At 43.6% G+C, this 24,532-nt stretch overlaps 1 protein-coding gene across 2 annotated transcripts in view; it reads left to right on the forward strand.

Annotated features, from left to right (window-relative positions):
• Positions 1–24,532, forward strand: part of klhl2 (kelch-like family member 2) — a 141,248-nt gene that overhangs the window by 23,513 nt on the left and 93,203 nt on the right. For both annotated transcript variants that reach the window (XM_078542154.1, XM_078542161.1), the window contains exons 3-4: positions 4,543–4,649; positions 18,974–19,095. In XM_078542154.1, the coding sequence (XP_078398280.1) occupies positions 4,543–4,649; positions 18,974–19,095 (229 nt within the window). The remainder of the gene's footprint in view (positions 1–4,542; positions 4,650–18,973; positions 19,096–24,532) is intronic.

Raw genomic sequence — 24,532 nt, forward strand, 5'->3', positions numbered from 1 at the left:
TTCTTAAGTTTCTCACAATAGGCATTATGCTGCCAGGTTTGCAGCCTGTTACTAGGTGCACAAGTGCAGACCTGGAGATGTCTATTTTCACTCGTCACTTTTCTCATTGCCTGATCTGACTGCGGGTATCAAGGGACTTATCGTAACTCACTACCACTTAGTGGCGACATTTGGCATCCCAGCAGTTGCCAAGTAAACATTAACCATCAACAATATGGTTTCCTTTGCTATGAACTGCACATGGGTTTATAAAAAAAAATTATTTTACCCTGCATGTAATGCTTTGTGATGTACAGCCTGTATTCATCTTCCTTTTGGCCTCTTCAGTATTGTAAAGTATTCGCAGCACAGAAACAGAAGACATTTGATAAGGTGCCACATCAAAGGTTAATGTGGAAATTAAAAGCTCACGGTATAGGGGGTAACATACTGGCATGGATAGCAGATTGGCTAGCTAACAGGAAGCAGAGAGTAGGCGTAAATGGGTCTTTTTCAGGTTGACAAGATGTAATGAGTAGTGTTAATGCTGGGACCTCAACAGCTTACAATTTATATAAATTACTTGGAAAAAGGGATAGATGGGATGGTTGCTAAATTTGCTGATGACACAAAGATACGTAGGAAAGTAAGTTGTGAAGGGGACATGAGGAGGCTACAAACAGATATAGATTAGATTAAGTGAGTGGGCAAAGATCTAGCAAATGGAGTATAATGCTGGAAAATGTGAAATTGACCATTTTGGCAGATTGAATAAAAGAGAAGCATGTTATCTAAATTGTGAGAGATTATAGAACTCTGAGATGCAGAGGGATCTGGGTGTCTTCATGCATGAATTGCAAAAGGCTAGTATGCAGGTACAGCAAGTAAGCGAATAGAATGTTATCATTTATTGCAAGGGGAATTGAATACAAAAGTAGGGAGATTATGCTTCTGTTATACAGAGCACTAGTGAGACCACACCTGGAGTGCTGTGTTCAGTCTTGGTCACCTTATTTAAGGAAGGATGTAAATGTGTTGGAAGTAGTTCAGAGAAGGTTTACCAGACTAATACCTGGAATGGTGGGTTGTCTTATGAGGAAAGGTTGGACAGGTTAGGCTTGTATCCACTGGAGTTTAGAAGAGTAAAAGGAGACTTGATTGAAATATATGAGATCCTGAGGGGTCTTGACAGGGTGGATGTGGAGAGGACGTTTCCTCTTGTGGGAGAATCTAGAACTAGAGGTTGCTGTTTAAAAATAAGGGGTCGCCCATTTAAAATAAGATGAGGTGAAATTTTTTCTTTAAGGGTTGAGTATTTGGAACTCTCTTCCTGAAAAGGTAGTGGAAACAGTGTCTTTGAATATTTTTAAGGCAGAGGTGAATAGACTCTTGGTAATCAAGACTGTGATAGGTTATTGGGGGTAGGTGGGATGCAGATTTTAGGTTACTATCAGATCAACCATGATCTTATTAAATGGTGGAGGAGGCTTAAGGGCCAAATGGTCTACTTCTGCTCCTTGTTCATATGTAAACAGGCCATCCAATCCAAGAGGTCTGTGCCGGTGTTTATGTTCCACACGAACCTCATCTTACCCTCCTCCATCTTACACTGTCAACATATCCTTCTATTCCTTTCTCTCTCATCTACTTATCAAGCTTTCCTTAAAGAGATCTCCACCCTTTGCCTCAACCTCTCCATGTGATCTTGAGTTCCACATTCTCACCACTCTCATTGAGTCATAGAATGGTTATAGCACAGAAAGAGGCCCGATTTTATGTCTATGTTGGCTCTCTGCAAAAGCAACTCGCCAGCCCCACTCCCCTGCCCTTTCCCTGTAGCCCTGCAATTTTTTCATTTTTATGCGTTTATCTGGGAAAATAAATTTTTTTCCTGAATTGTCTATTTGATTTATCAGTAACCAGCTTATTTTATGGCCCCTAGTTCTGGTCTCACCCACAAGTGGAAACAGCTTCTCTATGCCTATGAGATCAAACCTATCAAGTCAGTCTTCACTTTTCTAGTTTTTCTTCCTTGCTTTCCTTCTTTAAGACACGCCTTAGAACCTGCCTCTTTGACTAAACTTTTGGTAATCTGACCTATTCCTTATCTGGCTTGGTGTCATACTTGGTTTTATACTGCTCCTGTGAAGTGCCTTTGGACATTTTGTTATGTTAAAGGGGCTAAAGAAACATAAGTTATAGTTGTAGTGAAAAGAGGCCCAGCCTGTTCAATCATTCCTGATAGGTATAACCCTTCAGTTTTGCTATCATTCCAGTAAATCATTTTTGCACCTTTTTTGATGCCCTTTCCCTGACTAATCTGCATCAACACTTTTAGTAATCTTGTTTACCTGCAGCCTTTGATTCCTCTCTTCCTCTATCCCATTTAGACACTTATTTTCCAAGGAGTATATGGCCTCCTTATTCTATCAAAACAGAATATGCTACCTCGTGCAGTTCCGAAGAAGAATCCTATTCTACTCAAAATCATATTCTACTCAAATGTTAACTCTGTTTCTCTCTCCACAGATGCTGCCAGACCTGCTGAGTTTTTCCAGCACTTTGTTTTTATATACTACCTTATGCTTCTCTACATTGATATCTAGGGGGAGAATGTGGTGTAGTGGGAATATTACTGGACTATAATCCAGAGGTCCAGGCTAATGCTCTGGGAGCAGGGTTTCAAATTCCACCATGGCAGATGGGGAAGTTTGAATTTGATTAATAAATCTGGAATTGAAAGCTAGTCTCAGTAATAGTAACCCATCTGGTTCAGTAATGTCCTTTAGGGAAGGAAATCTGCCATCCTTATCTGATCTGGCCTACACACCCAGACCCACAGCAACGTGGTTGATTCTTCACTGCCCTCTGAAATGGCCTTGCAAGCCACTCAGTTAACTACAACTATACCCAATTTGGTGTTGTCTGCAAATTTTGATTTTTTTTTACTCATTCGCAGGATGTGGGCATTGCTGGCAAAGCCAACATTTATTGTCCTTGAGAAGGTGGTGGTGAGCAACCTTCTTGAATCGTAAGTGTTATTGCAGCTGCACTCATCCAGGCAGGTGGAGAGTGTTCCATCGCACTCCTGACTTGTGCCTTGTGGATGGTGGACAGTTTTTGGGAGTCGGAAGATGAATCACTTGTTGCAGAATACACAGCCTCTGACCTGCTCTTATAGCCACAGGCTGGTCATGTTCAGTTTCTGGTCAGTGGTGACCTCAGCGCCCCCCGCCTCGCCCTCTGGGCCAAGATGTTGATGATGGGGAATTCGATGAGGATAATGCCATTGAGTGTCAGTGGGAGGTGATTAGACTTTTTCTTGTTGGAGACTTGCATGGTGTGACTGTTGCCTGCAATTTATCAGCCCAAAACTGAATGTTGCTCCTTGATGCTACACTCGATCACACTCACCTCGCTTTTAATCCACAAGCAGTGAAGTAAGCAAAGTCAAATTATGTCTCCAGTGGTACATAACTGAAAATATTCATAGGGCACTTTATTAGCTTTTTAAAAAAAAAAACCCAAAAATATTGCAACATTTTTTGAAACTGCTTGCTTCAGTTTAATTTGCAATGTTCTATTACCTTTTATTTGGTGAGGGAGGACCAGGGTGAGGCTTGTTGCTGCTAGAGCAGACAACACTGCTCCAATTTTTGGCACATTACAATTTTAGGGCCCACCTTGTATATTTTTTCAGGTATAACTGTACAGGTCAATTTTGTACCCTTGCTGTCACTGGTGAAGTGCTGAATGAAGGCCAGATGTTTCTCCATCGGGAGGATCACTTTCATGCTTAATACAGTGACTATCACAGGATTGTATTGGTGAAGTCCTGGGGAAAGTTTGGTTGCATTTTATGTATGATCTTGAGTGAGTGGAAAAATAGAGACGATCTCTGACAAATGGGGGGGAAAAAATACATCTTCATTGAAATATAATGCTTTAACCCTCTTTCTTCCATTTCCCTCACCCTTCATAGGAAACAAGAGTTCTTAAAAGTGCAAGGGAAATATACAGCTTTACTTGTTACTTTATTGAGCACTTGGTAAAATCTGAAAATTGGGTATTAGTAAATTGAATAACTTAAGGGTGTTGTTCGAACTGCTGCACATTTAATTATACAGTGGTATTACCTGGGGTATAGCAGGAAGGTTCCCATATGATTTAAAATGACCCTTTTGCGTGTCATGAAGTGGACCTTTCCAGTTTGTTCAAAGGTTGACTGAGAAGCACTCTGCAATGAGGCCAGTTATAATTTATTAAGCTGTGTATTTCACAGGCAGCAATTAGAGAGAGCAAATTCAATTTCTCACAAAACTTGACTCTCCTTGGAAACGGGGAAAATATAATACATATCCTGTCACTTTCGTGGGTTGACTTGTTTATGGCATAACTTTCAAGCCCAAACTCCGAAAACTCCCAACAATGGGTTTTCCCTTACTCTGTTAACTCTGACCCAGAAAGCAGAAGGGTGGTGTCAGTGACTTGTAAAGGGGATGTCGCGTTTGGTTTGGTATTGAATATTTTCTTCAAATAATATTCACTCTGTTTCTCTTACAGTCAAAATCTTTTGTGTGATGTAACACTTGTAGCTGAAGATACTGAGATTCCAGCACACAGAGTCGTTCTGGCAGCTTGCAGTCCATACTTCCACGCAATGTTTACAGGTATTGTGATACCAGTAGTTAAATATATCTGTAGGTAGCAAAATGAATGGTCAAAAAGAAGTGTGGGTGCTGTAGATTGGGAATTATTGCCACACTTGGGCATAAAATTGTACCTTAGATTTCCCTTCATGGTAAATTCCCAACCTTATTTGTGGAAGATTCTTGAATGGGATTTAAACCCTTGCTCAGAGGGATGAAAAATTGGAAGACAAGTCAGTGCAGCAACTCTGGTGCACCTTCTTGGCAGCTGGCTCTGAAGTAACAAAGGTTGCCATTTGATCTTGTCTGTGATGCCCTTCGTAATCCTATTCTCATCACTAGCACGTGAGCAGTTATGAATGGGGAGCCCTCTCCCAGCCCCGGATGCTAACTCAAACACACATACAAACACACAGGTTTTAATGTAGTTACACAGAAGGTAACAACAGAGTAAGCAAACACAAGTAAACGCCAAGACTGTTAAATTGATTGTAAATATTTTGCTTCAATACTTGCCAGTTGAAAGGGGTCCAGTCCTGAATTACAGGAGCTTTTAATTATACTTTCCTTCATGGTGACCCCTGTTTTTAGGCATCCTTTGAGTTGCATTCTTTAAGTTTGCACAATTTTAATAAGCATGTACTTACAGTGCAAAAAAAAGTCTCCTGTTTGTTTGTAGTACTGCAGTTGAAGGATTGTGGAGCACTTTTCCACTGGAGGTTAACTGTGCCCTTAGAGGATATATTTGAAAGTCATTATCGAAAGCATTACTGTCTGCTTGCAGTGTTTTCTGTCTTGTACCCTTGGGCTATATTCCACCTAGGAAGTTGAATAAGAATTGTACTCATAGTTATTTAGGAAGTTTTCTTTTGTGTACAACTGCATTTTGTTAAAGATCTCATGCACCTAAATAGACAAGATGAGTTTGCACCAAAACGAATATTTTACCAAGTAAAGCTACACTGTATTTGAAGTCCAACACTGAGTTTGAGGTTTGCCTTGATTTCTTGCATGACCTCAGTGGTATTATTGGAGGAAGTGCAGAGTAGAGATATAGTGTTTGATTGCAAAGGGAAAAATTGAAATGATAGCTACCTTCAGTGACCCTGACACACATGGTGACTTTCCAGAGCTGATTTGTGAGAAGACCCAGAAGAAAGGAAAAGGGAGAGAAGAAAACTAAATCTGTTTGTTTCTACTAATTTTAATTTAGTATTTGTGATACCAATTTGGTATAAGTAATTGAGGCTTCCATATGGCTCTGCACAAAATAAGTGTGGTTGAATACTGGTGATTTGTTTTATGAAATTTGCTTTAAATGGTGAATTTCTTTTATTAATGAAATCCATACTACAGTTGCATTTGTTTCATTTTTGTTATTTTAACATTGTTTATCAGCAATACATTAACTGTTTCCCAGTTTGGCTGAATCATTGATATTTTTATTCATTTAGTTCTTTTTGCCAATGGTTATTGTAAAACTGATAAAAGCCCACTCATGTCGTACCATCAGTTGCTATAAATAATGTCTCAGTAAGAACTATTGGATTTGTAATGACAGCCACCGGTCTAGTTTATGCAATTGGAACATTTGAAATTGTATTTATCTTTAAACAATCAATTCTATTTGTATGTCTATTTTTCAAAAAAGGTCACGTTGGCAGGTATTCTTAATTAATCAGAGAATCCTGTGATGGTGAATCTCGAGCAGTCACTTTGATGTGGAAACATGTCAGTTTAGCTACATCACTATTTTGTGATATTCAGTTTTATTTTAAGGTTATTCTGGTACAATTTTGTTGTTAGATGCATAAGAATGAGGTGTTTCAGATTGCTTTTGGGTAGAGAAGGTAAACCAGATGCTGCCCTATATTGGACCACGCTCCTGTTAGTGGATCGAAGTTTGAGTTCAAACCAACAACAGCAACTGCTTATCTTTACATAGCACCTTTTAATATAATAAAACATCCCAAGGCATTTCACAGGAACATTATAAAATAAAGTATTACCCCAAGCCACAGAAGAAGATATTAGGTGAGATGACCAAAAGCTTGGTCAAAAAATAGGTTTTAAGGTTAGTCTTAAAGGAGGAAAGTGAAGTAGAGATGCGAAGAGGTGTAGGAAACGTATTCCAGAGCTTGGGGCTGTGGCAACTGAAGGTGCTGCCACCAGTGGTAGAGTGATGAAAATCTAGGGTGCACAAGAGATCAGAATTAGAGGTGCATTGATATCCCTGAAGGTTGCAATGCTGGAGATGAGGAGGGTCGAAGCCATGAAAGGATTTGAAAACAAGGATGAGAATTTCAAAATCGAGGTGTTACTTGACTGGGAGCCAGTGCAGAAAGATCATCAAGCACAGGTGTGATAGGTGAATGGGATTCGATGTGAATTAAGACACATGCAGCAGAGTTTAGGTGTTCTCAAGTTTGGAGTACATTGGAAAAGTCAAGTCTAGAGTTAATGAAGGCATATATGAGGGTTTCAGTAGCAGATGAGCTGAGACAGGGGCGAAGTCAGGCAATGTTAAGGAGGTGGAAATAGGTGGTCTTAGTGATGGTGCAGATATGAGGTCAGAAGTTTATCTTGGGGCCAAATCTGACAATGGGGAGAATCCCCGCCTTAATCTCAGACTTGCCAGGGAGAGGGCTAGAGTTTGCAGTGGGAACTGAAAACAATGGCTACTGTTCTCCTAATATTTAATTGGAGGAAATTTCTGTTCCTCCAGTGCTGGGTTTTGATGAGCAATCTGATAATTTGATAACAGTGGAGGAGTGATGAGAGGTGATGGTGAGGTGGAGTTGGGTGCCATCAGTGTATGTAGGAAAAAGAGTTGGAGTAGGCCATTTGGCCTGCTCTACCATTCAACCAGATCATGCTGATTGTCTACCTTAGTGCCATTTTCCCACACTATCCACATATCCCTTGATGTTTTAACATGTAGAAACCTATCAATCTCCGTCTTGAATATACTCAATGACTGAGTCTCCACAGCCCACTGGGGTAGAGAATTCCAAAGATTTGCCACCCACTGTGAAGAAATTCCTCCTCATCTCAGTCTTAAATGGTCTACCCCTTATTCTGAGACTCTGTCCCCTGGTTCTAGACCCCCCACCCTGTCAGGGGAAATACCCTGCATCTACCCTGTCGAACCCTGCAAAGAATTTTGTATTTTTCAATGAGGTTACCTCTATTTTTCTAAACTGCAGAGAATAAAGGCCCAGACCCCTCAATCTCTCCTCATAGGATAATCCTGCCATCCCAATAATCAGTCTGGGGAACCTTTGTTGCTCTCCTCCATGGCAAGTTTATCCTTCCTTGGGTAAGGAGACCAAAACTGCATGCAATACCCCAGGAGCGGTCTCACCAAGGCTCTATATAATTGTAGTAAGATATCTTTATTCCTGTACTCAAATCCTCTTGCAATAAAGGCCAACATACAATTTGCCTTCCTAATTGCTTGCTGCACCTGCACCTTAGTTTTCAGTGTCTTATGAATAAGGACACCCAGGTCCCTTTTGGACATTGACACTTCCCAGCCTCTCACCATTTAACAAGTCTGCATTTCTGTTTTTCCTACCAAGTGGATAACTTCACATTTTATCATATATTCCATTGGCCATGTTCTTACCCACTCAGCCTGTCTAAATACTCTTGAAGACTTTGCATCCTCATTACAACTCACGTTCCCACTTCATTTTGTGTTGTCAGTAAGCTTGGAAATATTATATATGATCCCCATATCCAAATCATTGATATAGATTATGAATAGCTGGGACTTCAAGCACTGATCCTTGTGGAATTCCACTAGTCACAGCCTGCCAACATCAGTGACCTGTTTATTCCTACTCTGTTTTCTAAATCAATGCCAGTATATTAATTTTGTTTGTTTATCTCTTGTTTGGGACCTTATTGAAAGCTGCCTGATAATCCAAATACAGCACCTCCATCGGTTCTCCTTTATCTATTCTGCTAGATGTGTTCTCAAAAAAATTCTAACAGGTTTGTCAAATATGTTTTCCTTCTCATAAATCCATGTGGACTCTGTCCAATCCTACCATTATTTTCTAAGTGTCCGACTATCACATCCTTTATAATAAATTCTAGCATTTTCCCCAGTACCGATGCCAGGCTAACAAGTCTGCAGCTCCCTGTTTTCTCTTTCCCTTCTCTCTTAAATATTGGGGTTACAATTGTCATCTTACAATCTGCAGGAACTGTTCCAGAATCTGTAGAATTTTGGAAGATGACAACCAATGCATCCACCACCTCTACAACCACCTCTTTCAACACTCTGAGATGTAGATCATCAGGTTCAGGGGGTTTACCAACTTTCAGTCCCATTAATTTCTCCAGTGCTGCTTTTTTTTTACTAATACTAGTTTCTTTCAGTTCCTCATTCCCACTAGTCTCTTGGCTCTTTAGTATTTCTGGAAGGTTTTTTTTTAATCTTCCTTCTTCTTTGCCATTTCCTTATTCCCCATTATAAATTCTCCTTCCTCTGCCTTTTTGCTAATCTTTTCCTAGCTACATGCCCATAGAAGCTTTTACATACCACAGGATCAAAGAATTGTTACAATGCAGAAGGAGGCCATTCAGCCATCGTTTCTGCACCAGCTCCCAGAATGAGCAATTTACCTAGTGCCATTCTCCCACCTTCTCCCTGTAACCTTGTGCATTCTTCCTTTTTCAGATTACAGTCTAATTCTCTTTTGAATGTTGAACCTGCCTCCTCCAGCTTCTCAGGCAGTGGATTCCAGATCTTAACTACTTGTTGCATGAAAAAGTTTATTTTCATATCACTTCTTTTGCCAATTGTTTTAAATCTGTGTCCTCTCGTTTACAATCCTTTCACAAGTGGGAACAGCTTGTTCCTATCAACTCTGTCCAGACCCCTCATGATTTTAAATACCTCTGTCAAATCTCCTCTCAGCTGCCTTTTCTTCAAGGAAAATAGTTCCAACATCTCTGATCTGTCTTCATACCTGAAGTTGCTCATTCCTGGAACCATTCTTGTGAATCTTTCTGCGCTCTCTCCAATGCCTTCACGTCCCTCTTAAAGTGCGGCACCAGAACTGGATGCAATACTCCAGCTGAGGCCGAACCAGTGCCTTATAGAAGTTCAACATAATCGTTTTTATGTTTCTTGCTAGTTTACTTTCTTCTTCTATTCTCCCTTTCTTTATCAGTTTCTTGGTCCTCCTTTGCTGAATTCTAAAATGCTCCCAATCCTTAGGCTTACTACTTTTTTTAGGCAACTTTAAAAGCCTCTTCCTTTAATATAATCCTCAACTTCTCTAGTTAGCCATGGTTGGATCACTTTTCCTGTTGGGTTTTTGTGCCTCCAAAGGAATGTACATTTGTTGTAAACCATGTATTAATTCTTTAAATGCTAGCCATTACCTGTCTACTGTCATACATTTTAATTAATTTCCCAATCAACCATAGCCAACTTGCTCCTCACGCCTTCGTAGTTTCCTTTTGTTTTGATTTAAGACTCTAGTTTGGGATTAAACTACATCATTTTCAAATCTAATGTAAAATATAGCATATTATGGTCACTCTTCCCTAAAGGCTCCTTTACAATGAGATTATTAATTAGCCCTTTCTCATTGTACAACACCAGATCTGAAGTAGCCCATTCCCTAGTTGATTCCTGAATGTACTGTTCCAGAAAGCCATCTTATATGCATTCCAGGAATTTGTCTGCCATAGCATGAGTGCTAATTAAGTTTACCCAGTCTATATGTAGGTTGAAATTCCCCATGATTCATGTATTGCCCTTGGTACATGCACCTCTAATTTCTTGACTTATACAGTGCTCTACATCACCACTATTTGGTGGTCTATAAACAACTCCCACCAATGTTTGTTGTCCCTTGCTGTTTCTTAGCTCCACCCAAACTGATTTTACATCGTGACCTTCTGATCTAAGTTCCCCTCTCACTAATGTTCTGATATCATCCTTTATTAACAGCACTACCCCACTTCCTTTTCCTTTTTGCCTATCTTTCCTAAGTGCCGAATACTCTGGAACATTCAGCTCACAGCCTTGGTCGTCCTGCAGCCACACCTTCATAATGGCAATTAGATCATACCCGTTTACTTCTAATTGTGCTGTCAATTCATCGATCTTGTTGCAAATGCTGCGTGTATTCAGATAGAGTGCCTTTGATATTGTCTTTTCAACATTCTTCCCTGTTTTGACTGCATTTGATGTGTGCCTTTGTTTCCGGTGTCTTAGTTTTGCTTACTACTTTTCTTTCTACCTTTATTTACCTGCTTTGTTCCCCTTCTATCTGAATTCCCTCTCTGGTTCCCATTCCCCTGCCAAGCTAGTTTAAACCCTCAACAGCACTAGCAAATCTCCCAGCGAGGATATTGGTCCTGGTTCAGCTAAGGTGTAACCTGCTTTCCTTGTACAGGTCCCAACTGCCCCAGAACCAGTCACAATACCTCAGAAATCTAAAGTCCTCACTCCTGCACCATCTCTCTCGGCTTGTGTTCATTTGCTCTATTCTCATATTTTTGTACTCTAACACGTGGCACTGCCTTAGAAATCCTGCTTTTTTATCCCTTTCCTAACTCTCTCAAAACTGCTTTCAGGGCCTCATCCCTCTTTCTACCTATGTTTTTGGTACCAATGTAGACCACCAACTCTGGCTGTTCACTCTCCCTTATAAGAATGTTCTGCAGATGCTCAGTGACACCCTTGACCCTGGCACCAGGGAGACAATATACTATCCCGGAATAACATCGACAGCCGCAAAAACACCTGCCTGTTCCCTTAACTATTGAATCCTCTACCACTATTGCTCTTCCACTCTTCTTCCTCCCCTCTTGTGTTTGCTAAGTCACCCATGGTGCCAATGACGTGGCTTTGGCTGCACTCCTCTGAGGAGCCATGGCCCTCACCGGTATCCAACATGGAAAACCAGTTGGTAAGATGCACTTGGGGGTCTTCTGCACTAGCCGCTTGGCCCTCCTAGACTGCCTGGCGGTCACTCATTCCCTCTCTGTCTGCACTCTCTTAACCTGAGATGTGGCCACCTCCATAAATGTGCCATTCACATAGTTCTCGTGCACCACAGTGACTCCAGATGTTGCTCAAGTTCCGAAACCTGGAGCTCAAATTTCTGCAGCTGGTGACACTTATTGCACATGTTGTTGTCTTAACACATGGGAGTACCGTCCCACAGACCAGTCAAGCAATAGCCTGACATAGTCATACTCACGGAATCATACCTTACAGATGATGTCCCAGACACTACCATCACCATCCCACTGACAGGACAGTCCCACAAGAGATGGCAGCACAGTGGTATACAGGGTGAGTAGCCCTGGGAGTCCTCAATATTGACTCCGGACCCCATAAAGTCTCATGGCATTATGTCAAACATGGGCAAGGAAACCTTCCGTTGGTTGCAACCCCACCCCCACCCCACGCACCCCATCGCCCTTGTTCCCCTTCCCCCCCCTATACTCAGCTGATGAATCAGTGCTCCTCCATGTTGAGCACCACTTTGGGAAAGCACTGAGGGCATCAAGGGCGCAGAATGTACTCTGAGTGGGGGACTGCTGACCGAGCTGGCTGAGTCCTAACGGACACAGCTGCTAGACTGGGCCTCGGCAGGTGATGAGGGAACCACGAGGGAAAAAACTACTTTACCTTGGTCTCCACAATCTACCTGTCACAGATGCATCTGTCCATTTCAGCATTGGTAGGAATGACCACTGTACAGCCCTTGTGGAGCTGAAGTCCTGTCTTTATATTGGGGATACCCTCCATCGTGCTGTATGGCACAACAACCGTGCTAAATGGGACAGATTTTGAACAGATCTAGCAGCTCAAAATTGGGCATCCATGAGGTGCTGTGGGGCAGCAGCAGAATTATATACAATCACAATTTGTAACCTCATGGCCCAGCTATTCCCTACCTACCATAACCATCAAGCCAAGGGATCAACCCTGGTTCAATGAAGAGTGCAGGAGGATATGTCAGGAGCAGCACCAGGCATACCTAAAAAATGAGGGGTTAACCTGGTGAAGCTACCACAGGACTACATTCATAACAACCAGTGGAAGTAGCATGCGATAGAGCTAAATGAGCCCATAGCCAATGGATCAGACCTAAGCTCTGTAGTCTTGCCACACCCAGTCGTGAATGGTGGCGGACAGACAACTAACTGGGGGAGCAGGCTCCACAAATATCCCCGTCCTCAATGATGGGGGAGCCCAGTACATATGCAGAAGACAAGGCTGAAGCATTTGCAGCCATCTTCAGCTAGAAGTGCCGAGTGGATGATCCACCTTGGCTGCCACCTAAGGTCCCCAGCATCACAGATGCCAGACTTCAGCCAATTCAATTCACGCCACGTGATATCAAGAAACAGCTGAAGCACTGGATACTGCAAAGGCTATGGGCCCTGACCGTATTCTGGCAATAAAACTGAAGACTTGTTCTCCAGAACTAGTTGCACCCTTAGCCAAGCTGTTCCAGTACAGCTACAACACTGGCATCTACCCAGCAATGGTGGAAAATTTCCCAGGTATGTCCTGTCCACAAAAAGGACAAATCCAACCCAGCCAATTACCGCCCCATCAGTCTATTCTCAAACATCAGCAAAGTGATGGAAAGGGTTATCAACAGTGCTATCAAGTGGCACTTACTCAGCAATGACCTGTTGACTGACGCCCAGTTTGGGTTTCGCCAGGGCCACTCAGCTCCTGACCTCATTCCATCCTTGGTCCAAGCATGGACAAAAGACCTGAACACCAGAGGTGAGGTGAGAGTGACTGCCCTTGACATCAAGGTAACATTTGACTGAGTGCAGTATCAAGGAGCCCTAGTTAAATTGAAGTCATTGGGAATAAGGGGGAAAACTCTCTGCTGGTTGGAATCATACCTAGCACAAAAGAAGATGGTTGTGGTTGTTGGCGGTCAATCATCTCAGTCCTAGGATATTGCTGCAGGAGTTCTCTGACCGTGCCCTCGGCAAGCCATCTTCAGCTGTTTCATCAATGACCTTTCCTTCCATCTTAAGGCCAGAAGTGGGGATGTTCGCTGATGATTGCACAGTGTTAGCACTAGGCGTGACTCTTCAGATACTGAAGCAGTCTGTGCCCATATGCAGCAAGACCTGGCCAATATTCAGGCTTGGGCTGATAAGTGGCAAGTAACATTCGCCTCTCACAAGTGCCAAGTAATGACCATCTCCAATGAGAGAATCTAACCATTGCCCCATGACATTCAATGGCATTACCACCGCTGAATCCCCCACCATCAACATCCTGGGGGGTTACTGTTGACGAGAAACTGAACTGGACTAGCAATAAAAATACTGTGGCTACAAGAGCAGGTCAGAGGCTGGGAATTCTGCGGAGAGTAACTCACCTCCTGACTCCCAAAGCCGGCCCACCATCTACAAGGAACAAGTCAGGATTGTGATAGAATATTCTCCACTTGCCTGGATGAGAGCAGCTCCAACAACACTCGAGCTCAACACCACCCAGGACAAAGCAACCCACTTGATTGGCACTGCCATTAACATTCACTCCATCCACCACCGACGCACAGTGTGTACCATCTACAAGATGCGCTGCAACAACTCACCAAGACTCCTTCAACAGCACCCTCCAAACCTGTGACCTCTACCACCTAAAAGGACAAGGGCATCAGATGCATGGGAACAGCACGACCTGCAAGTTCCCCTCCCTCACCATCCTGACTTGGAAATATTATCACTGTTCCTCCACTGTCGCTGGGTCAAAATCCTGAAACTCCCAACAGCACTGTGGGTGTTCCTACAACACAATACTGCAGCAGTTCAACAGCTTCTCAAGGGCAATTGGGGATGGGCAATAAATGCTGGCCTAGCCAGCGATGCCCACACCCTGTAAACAAATAATACAAAACCTTATGGCTATTAATCAACTTTAGTAATACAGATAAATCTTACTAATAATTAATATACCTTACAAGTGGTAATAAACCTTACTTAAAAATAGAAGACAAGCCTCACTCATTGTTACTTATTTTTAATAGTGAATACTTTTAACGTTTGTTAAATTCCCAGTAATAATTCAGCCCCAAGCCGCAATACTCACCAGCCAATCAGCTTATGGCTTTCCTGTGATGTCACTGTTCCCTTTTTTCAAACTCCAGTCTCCTCTTCTCCCCCTCTCTCCCCAAAGGTAAGGAAATCTAACGCTGTGCTTTTTGGATGATGTTGCTGAGAGACAACTGAGAGCTAAGGGTAGATCCCAACTCTTAACAGTGCAGGAGTGGGAAGAGAAAGCTTTGCAAGTTATTCTCTGGCTACAGAAAGGTAATGGAACCAGGTGAGGGTGGTCCTACCCTGTGGATGGTCGTGGAGCGGCATTGGAGGAGGATGGTGTGGTCAACTGTGTCAAAGACTGCAGAGCAGTCAGGAAGGACAAAGAAGGAAAATTTGATTTTGTCAATCATGTAGGATGTCATTTGTGACTTTGATAAGAGCCGTTTTGGTACTGTGGCAGGGGCAGAAACCTGATTGGTGGGATTCAAACATAGGGTATTGGGAAAGATGGGCATGGATTTGGAGGAGACAACACATTGAATGATGAGGAGAGGAAAGGGAGTTGGGAATAGGACAGTAGTTTGCAAGGATGGTTGGGTCAATGATTTTTTTTGTTTGAGGAGACTGGTGACGATGGCAGATTTAAAGGAGAAAAGGACAACACCTGAAGAGATAACCAGTAATATTGGATAACATGGGGACCAGAAGGGAAAGTGGGTGGTCAGTAGTTTAGGGGAATAGAATTGAGGGAACAGGAGGTGGGTCTCATGGCAAGATGAGCTCAGAGGCATGAGTGGAGGTAGGAGAGAAACTAGAGAAAGATGTGGGTTCAGGGATAGGGTACTGGGGCTGTATTATAGAAAGTTTGGTCAGGTGGGTTAGTGAAAGTGAGGGATGTAGCAGAGGCTGCTGATTGATGTTGACCTCACCTTTTGGAGGAGGTGGGAGCAGGGTTTAAGAAGAACCCAGTCAGACTAAGGGAATTAAAGTTTTTGTTCTGTCAGGATGGTCTGTAAAGTTTGGGTGATGTGAAACATGTATCTAATAGGTGTGAATTCACACACAAAAAACAGTTGATCATGATTTGACACTAAATTAGCAGTGCCACTTGGGTACCATGTGGCTGGCTGGTGGGAAACCAAGTCAAACTGGTACTAAGGGATGTTCTCCTGGAGGTCAGGTTGAGGCACAATTGGATCAGAAGAGAGACAGATTTCCTCTGCACCTGAGCCACACCATGCCTGATGCAGAAGTGCTCTGTGCCCATGCTGGGACTGCTTCCATTTCAGTCACTGTGCTGAACTCTCCTCTCTCTCTCTAAAGCTAAACTTCCAACCTTAAAACAATACTATTTTTACCGGTGGCACTGTCACTAGGCTATGTCCCTTTATTTTTGAGAATATGATTTTTCAACTTTCAACTGACTGGAAATTTTGCAATTTGAACTGAGACAGAGCAAACTGCTTAAAAATGAAAGGCCGCGTTCCAAGTTGAAGTTGAGAAACAAATTACCCTCAGGGGAGTGGGAAGAGACATTTCCTATAATCCTGATACCCATCAAAACTCTTAACTGTCTGAGGAAGAGACATTAAAAATGCAAATACTGGATATTGAAACAATGGCTGCCACAGGCACCCCCCTCCCCTGCCCCTACCCCTGCCCCCAGTCTCTTGGAAATACATAATGTGTGAAGTATTTCAAGGCAAGGCTACCCAGCCACTTAAGAGAGATTTCAAGTGACACAGGTGGCATCAATAAAGTCTTCAGTAGGGGAAACAGGTTGAAGGTTTCTCTCTCTCTGTCTCTCTTTTGGAACAAGTGTGTAGGTGGTTTGAGAAGCAAACTCTACCAGAAACCGACCAGTGAGATCTCGTAATATTTGCAGCAACATCTACATCTGACTGCATTCAAGAAACCAGCTAATCTAAATTGGCCGCAACGTTTAAAAATCTGCGTTTCAAGGACAATCAAAGGACACTTCACTGTATATTCTTTTGCCTTTTTAATTGGACTCTAACTACCCTTAATTCTGATATGTGGGTGTCTGAATGACTACATGAGGGCTGAATGCTTGACATCGCATTGTTATTTATTTTTCTCAGGATTAGTGGTTAATAAATTGCTCTTTCTTTGACTCAAGTAAACCTTGTTTGATTGGCTTCTTATTGCCCACAGCTTAAATAGTTAAATACATTCTGATTTGGAAAAGGCACATCCTTGTGAAAAAGAAACTGAAGCCTTTGTTACTAACTGAGGAGGTTGAATTGAGGGGAACCAGTTCACTCTTTCTCACCTGGTCATAACAGCACCCACTTTTTTTTTAACATTGATAAAATGTAAAATGATTTCTTAGTTTTGTAGTATGGTTAATGATTGTATTGTATCTGAGTCTGTGCCAATCACATGACCATTTTAAAAGGCTTGTTGCTTACTTTCTTTAAAATATTACCTCATTACCTATATACCAGACAAAACCATTTTAATTCTCACTTTTTTCTGGAAGTGCAGTAAATCCTTTTTATAATGTTGACCTGAGATTATTTTGCAGTTGTTGAGACTGAGTGTATAGAAAACTGCTAATAGCTGTTTATAATCTAATTCATGTACATTGGCAAGAAGTGTAATGAGTGGGAATTGTATTGGATTGTGGAATTTGTGGTTTCAAAATGTTATTACATTTTCTGTAATGAATAGTTGAAAAGAGCAAAGCAATCATTGTTTTCAGTGGTTAGCCCAGTCAATTAGAGCTTTGTTCCATGGAGTAGTCAAGTCATGGGCCTGTACCCAAAATTCCGATGTGTCAAGGAATGGAGGGCGAGAGAAATAAACTTAAGGTATCTGATTGCTAAAGCAGCACATACTTCAAAGCAATGATAGAAAGCAGTGTGTACATAACTTTGGGCTATGTGGGGTTGATAAACAATGAAACACACTAACACCAGCACCATAAAGAATGCATTGCTTCAAGGAGGCAGGCAGGTTTATGAGGTTATCAGTACATTATATGGTTAGCAGCTAGTGGTGGCTATCAGCTTGCAGTCAATGTGAGTCCCTCCACCCCCACCCCGAATTGCTGTACAGCAATCAGAAGTGGGAAACCTCGTTGATTTTTCACCTTTCTAACCCAAGGACATGGAACTCAATTGCCGTTCCTACTATTGGCTCAGCTGAAATAAATAAACTTCTCAAAATTGGAGTCAAATCAAAGATTTCTCTGCCTGAATGGCTCTCTGGATAAACATTGTGAAACATCATGACTATCCCCATTTCCAATCTCAATGATAAAGAAATCTAACCAATTTCTTTACAAAAATAAAAATACCTGGAAAAACTCAGCAGGTCTGGCAGCATCAGCGGAGAGGAAAACAGTTAATGTTTCGAGTCCGTATGACTCTTCAAAAGAGCTAAGTAAAAATAGAAAAGAGGTGACATATAAGCTGGTTTAAGGGGGGGTGGGACAGGTGGAGCTGGATAGAGGGCCAGTGATAGGAGGAGATAGACAAAAGGACAAAGAGGTGTTGACGGTGGTGATATTAGCTAAGAAATGTGCTAATAGGTGACATTAAGGGTAGAAAGTAGGACGAGCAAGGTACAGATAGCCCTAGTGGGGGTGGGGTGGGGGAAAGGGATTGAAATAGGCTAAAAGATAGAGATAAAACAATGGATGGAAATACATTTAAAAATAATGGAAATAGGTGGGAAAAGAAAAATCTATATAAATCATTGGAAAAAAGTGGGATCGGAAAGGGGGTGGGGATGGAGGAGAGAGTTCATGATCTAAAGTTGTTGAACTCAATATTCAGTCCGGAAGGCTGTAAAGTGCCTAGTCGGAAGATGAGGTGCTGTTCCTCCAGTTTGCGCTGAGCTTCACTGGAACATTGCAGCAGGCCAAGGACGGGCATGTGGGCATGAGAGCAGGGTGGAGTGTTGAAATGGCAAGCGACAGGGAGGTCTGGGTCATGCTTGCGGACAGACCGAATAACCAAATTCTTTTCTGGCAGAGTACACTCAACTGTAGCAACTATGATCCTCTTGTTAGGAGTCAAATACAACAGTAGCCATACAAGGGGCCTACCCAGAAAAGCTGTGGAAAACAGCAACGGAATGCCATTCAATACCACATTTTTCTAACTGATTTAGCTTGAAATGTTACATTCTCTGTGGCAGTAAAAAACACCTTAAAAAAGCAACTAATGTATATAGGTGGTAGATAAATGTGCACTATAAACACAGTTTTCTTAACATTGCAAGATAGAAAGGTGGACAGATGACATGCTTATATTTTTCAGGTGAAATGAGTGAGAGCAAAGCAAAGAGAGTTCGCATAAAGGAAGTGGACAGCTGGACATTGAACATTCTTATTGACTATGTTTACACAGCTGAACTTCAGGTTACAGAAGAGAATGTACAGGTACTGTGTGAGTAGATCATGTTTAATAACAATGATAAAAACAATCAAACAATTAAAATGAGATTGTAGACATGCACCTTTTTAGAACTTGGAAAGCGATTGCAGTTTAATAATATTAAAGCCCATGTAATTTGAAACCAGTTTTCAGAGTTGTTGGCTATTTGGTAGTTAACCTGTGTCTTTAAATGTCCTTTTACGTGTGTGTGTAAGTGCATGTACATTTGGGAAATCAAGGTTAAGTAGGCCGTAGTCTCCAAAATTTGAATTAACTATGAGCTAAAGTGGACATGATCTGCTTTCCCAGTGGGTTGGTACTGAGCTATATATGTCCAAATTACAGGTCTGTGCTGAATTAGCTGATTTCAGTTGGGGCAGCAGTTGGTCAGTGCAGCTGACATCAGTTGCTCCTATAGCAGAGTGATGGAAAAGCAGCCAGAATTTCTGCTCTAATCCTGCTGCAAAGTATGGATTGGTGAATGTTGGGTCAGGACTGGCTGGGGCTCAGCTGTGATATGCCCCCTGATGGCCAAATTGCACTACAATTGGTTTCAGCATTTTGGTTAGGAAGGGGAAAATGAGCTCGAGCAGCGTTGTCCACCAGAAATTACAGACTAGTGACAGCTGTTGCTCTGGTGGCATTTATTTAACTACTAATTTTAGGAGAAAATACCTTGCATATACTCATAGGTAAGTGAACTTCATGTATGTATGTTTAATCGACATGCATGTGTTTACTTACAAGCATCTATCACCGTTTAAGCATCGGAAAGCACTCACACATTGCATTTTGTCTTGCATTTTTCCAGCAAACACCCAAAAAGATTAAAGTACATGTACACACTCTGCAAATATGAGTATTGAGGTCCCATGACCAGCTACTACTCATTTTTATTACCAATCAGAAATGTAGTTAGCTATACCTAGACTCCTGGTTAGCTGCTTCGGGCTAATATATTGGACAGCCCTGAGCTAAAGAGTTCCCTGCTGCTCATTGCTGTCTAGCCACGCTATTCAAAGTAGATATATGGATGTTGAAAGGAGTTTGAACTTTTGTTGATACACCTGGCTTTGAATATGCTGCTGACACTCATTATCTAGGTACAAACATTTTTGTTACTGAATCTGAAATGTATATTAAATTTAACATACTTGGGTGAGCTGCTGAATGGGGCCTAGAACTATTAATTAATGCCTTCAGGGGATGAAAGGGAGTGAGAGGAGAAAATTGGCTAGCTGGAATTGCAGTACATAAGGAAGTCGTTGATCAGTTGATTGGCAATTGTTGCAGGCTGGTTGCTCTTGCTGATAAGGGCAATGGAGTTGTGTTGTTGGAGAGGACTCAAATTTTTTTTTTTGATATGCAGTAGTTTGGGGAATATCTGCCAATTCCAGTTGCCTAACTGACAAGGGCCGTCTTGATAGTCAAAATTTGACTAACCTATTGTGTTTACCAGTGTTGAGGTTTCCCTGTGAGATTTAGACACTTCAACAAATACACATAAATGCATCCCCACAAAGCACAAATCAACAGTTATCCCGCCCACAAAAATTTTGCACTTGTCTCATCAATTATTGCTCACTCCTGTTAGAATGTAAGTAAGTCATTACTGACCAACTTACAGAAGCAAGAGTGCTGCTTGGGTAGGACATGGAATTCTGTTTGGCCAGGACCAAAGCTCATCACCACTATCGATCCTATTTCCTGAAATTTATGGCCACTGGAATTGTTCAGCTACAAGAGTGGGCATAAAGGAACAATCTCCTCTTGCCGGTTCCAACTTTCTGTGGATAGTTGAAACAATGGCCTAAGTTTTGTATTAATAGTAATGGTGAGGCTAAATCAGAAAGCAGCTTCCGGGGTATGTGCTTGCGTACTTGGATGCTGAAAGTTGCAATCCGAGTTACACTGCCCTTTGCGTCTTGGCCATAATAGAAGCTTGCCCATACACTGTCATTGAAAGGCACAAAGTTATTGGGCGGAATTTTCTGAGCCTGCTGGCGGTGGGCGTGATAGGTGGTGCACGTGGAAAATATGGCGCGACCTGCTTCATGACGGCGTGAAGGCAGGTCGCGATCATCCGCTCAGCCTGCCGATGGCAGGCCGCGCTTCCCGCCTCCAGTCCATGGGGAGCTAATTGTAATACATCAGCATATAATTAAAAGGCCATCCCGCCAGGCTCTTGGAACCCCAGCATATCGTCTGTCTGCATCGGCGGGAAAGCACACAGACGTGTTTCACAACAGAATGCAAGTGACGTACGCTTGGCGGCCTTCACTTTGGGGGAAACTGAGGTGAGTGAGCAGCAGCGTTCTCCACAGCTCGCCCGTTGTTTACAGGCCTTGGGGCGCAGGCAGGGACAACTGATGCCTGGCCCTGGAGGTGAGACTGCTGAGGGGGTGGGGGGGGTGGGTGGGGGGATTGTCTGGGGGCAAGTGCTGGCCAGCCTTGGAGGCAACTGCTGAGGGAGGGGGGGCTGTCTAGAGGCAAGTGCTGGCTAGCCTTGGAGGCGACCATTGTTGGTGGGGGGCCAAGTGCTGCCTTCTCGCTGCTTCCGTGCACAGGCAATTGAGGTGGAGGGCAGGGGAAGTGAGGGAAATGGCCACGCATTAGGGACATCTGTATAAACTGACCATCCCTCTGCAACTGAGACAGATCAGGCACAGCCACAGTGATATGATTGGGGTCAGGCTTCTAGCCTGCCCGTCCATGCAAGCAACGCGGAGGCACCAAAGGGCCACCAAGCGCTCCATACCTTACCTCCCCTCCTGGCACAGACTTTGAGTCTGCCACCACTTTGTTGGACCATGGAGCAGTTGGACTGCACACATTGTACAATCTCCTTGCCAATGCTGGCCATGTAGAAGTCACTGCTGGAGGCACTCACAGCCCCTTGCAATCTCAGCAGCCTAGTTTGGACCAGTGTCCACCATGTCACAGGTTGACGGGGCAGCCATGCAGAGCACTCACCTCTGTCCATCCGAGGGGTGACCAGCACTGTCCAGGAAGCATTGAGGGGGCAATCACACAGGGCCAGGAAAGGTGCTAAGTACAGCCATGATAACCACATCTCTCTCTCTCTTTCATGCTGCAGGAGCACCACTTCAGGGCCATGGATCCTGGTAACCTAGCTGTATGCCTGATGGCCAACAGAGACCATAGAAGACTGAGGAGAGAGTGACTGAGGCTCCTGGCTGTGCAAAGGAAGGAACAGCAACCTCATGAAGAAGGGGTGCAGGGGCTCCTGCACACACTGCTCAGGAGTGACAGTGAGCCATGGCTGGTCGGCGCCTATTGACACCCAGGATCTATAAACGCCACCTTCCATTCCTGCAGATGGCTTGAGAACCAGTGTTGCCGACTGCGCATGCCTAGGGACCTGATGGCTCACATCTGCCACTTACTGCAGGACTTGGCGCCAAGGGGACATGGAGGGCATAAGAAATAGGAGCAAGAGTAGGCTATTCAGCCCCTCAAGCTTGCCCCGCCATTCAATAAGATCATGGCTGATCTGCCCCAGGCCTCACTCCTCTTTCGTGCCAGCTCCTCATAGCCCTCAACTCCTCTATGTTTTAAAAATCTAACTACCTCCTCTTTAAATACTTTCAGTGATCTAGCCTCCACAACTCACTAGGGTAGAGAATTCCAGACATTCACTACCCTCTGAGAGAAGAAATTCCTTCGCATCTCAGTTTTAATTGAGTGCCCCCTTATTCTGTAGCTATATCCCCTAGCTCGGGATTCCCCCACTAGTGAAAACATCTTCTCAACACCTACCCTGTCAAGCCCCCTCAGAATCTTGTATATTTCAATAAGATCACCTCTCATTCTTCTAAACTCTGATGAATAAAGGTCTAACCTGTTTAGCCGTTCTTAATAAGTCAACCCCTTCATCCCAAAAATCAGCCTACTTAATTTCTTTTGAACTGCCTCTGGTGCCAGTATATCCTTTCTTAAATGCGGGGACCAAAACTGTACACAATACTCCAGGTGTGGCCTCACCAACACCCTGTACAGTTGTAATTAGATTTCCCTATTTTTAAACTCCAACCCCCTAGCATTACAGGCCAAAATTCCATCTACCTTCTTAATTACTGCACCTGCACCTGCGTCCAGTGGCTGTGAAAGCGACCACGTCGCTCAATTTCTATGCCAGTGACTCCTTTCAGGATTCCACAAGCGACCTCTGGGATTTCGCAATCCGCCACCCGCAAATGCGTCACAGATACCATCTTCTCCGTGGCACACAACTTTGTGCATTTCGCCTGGGACTACCACAGCCAGGATGCAAGGGCCATTGGATTCACCCTGATCTCGGGATTTCCACAGTTGTAGGGTGTGATTGACTGCACTCATGTGGCGCTCAGGTCTCTGTCGCTACACTCGGTGGACTTCGTCAACCGCAAGGGCTTCCACTCACTGAATATGCAGCTGGTGTGCGACCACCTGTATCCTGTAGATGTGCGCACACGGTTTCCAGGGAGTGTGCACGACGCCTGCACCCTGAGTCGTTCGCAGATCCCTGCAGTCTTCCAGGGTCCACAGAACCTGCAAGGATGGCTCCTTGGGCTACCTGTAGAGGCCGTGGCTGATGACACCTGTGTGGCGGCCTCAGACTGCAGCAGATTGATGCTATAATGATGCTCGTGCAGCAGCTCGCAACTTAGTGGAGCAGACTATCGGGATGCTGAAGATGCGGTTCTGGTGCCTGGACTAGTCTGGTGGAGCCCAGCAATACAGTCCACAGAGAGTGTTACACATCGTCGTCATCATCTGCTGTGCCCTTTACAATCTGGCGTTGCAACAGGGAGAGGAGCAGGCTGAGGAGGAGATGGAGGAGCTTCACATTTCCTCCGATGAGGAGGATGCTGATGGGGATGAGGGTGAGGGCTTCCTCGGTTTGTGACGATGATGGGGATGAGGCTCTCGCACTGGCTAGTCAAGGCAGGCACGCTCTGGAGGCCCTCATAGCTGCAAGATTTGTGGAAGATGATGACAGCATGCAGTGAGGTGCCCCATAGATCCTTACATCGCATCTGTGAATGTTTGACTCCAGTCTGGCTTATGGCAGCGCCAATACCCTCTGTGAGAATGCTCCTGTCATGGAGATGCAGTGGAGGCCTAATAGTGGCTTGATCGTAGGGGGATGATGACAACATGCAGTGTGGACACTCCATAGACCTTCACATAGCCTCTGAGAATGCCTATCTCCTGTCTGTCCGAGGGCAGCTTGCTTGCGCTCCACGATCAGGGCCATCTCAGACGCAGCCATTAAACTTCAGACACATGATGCTGTGCCCGTCTTCAGCACCTCAGCTCTTCAGGAGCTGGTGCACAGCATCACTGGTCGCAGATGCTGATATGCTGGGGGCCAGTCCCACCTTAAAGGTGCTGAGAGCACACAGAGAATGAGAGAGCTCCGTGGTACCTGCCCATTAC

This window comes from Cetorhinus maximus, chromosome 1 (assembly GCF_964194155.1).
Source record: "Cetorhinus maximus chromosome 1, sCetMax3.hap1.1, whole genome shotgun sequence".
Taxonomy (NCBI): domain Eukaryota; kingdom Metazoa; phylum Chordata; class Chondrichthyes; order Lamniformes; family Cetorhinidae; genus Cetorhinus; species Cetorhinus maximus.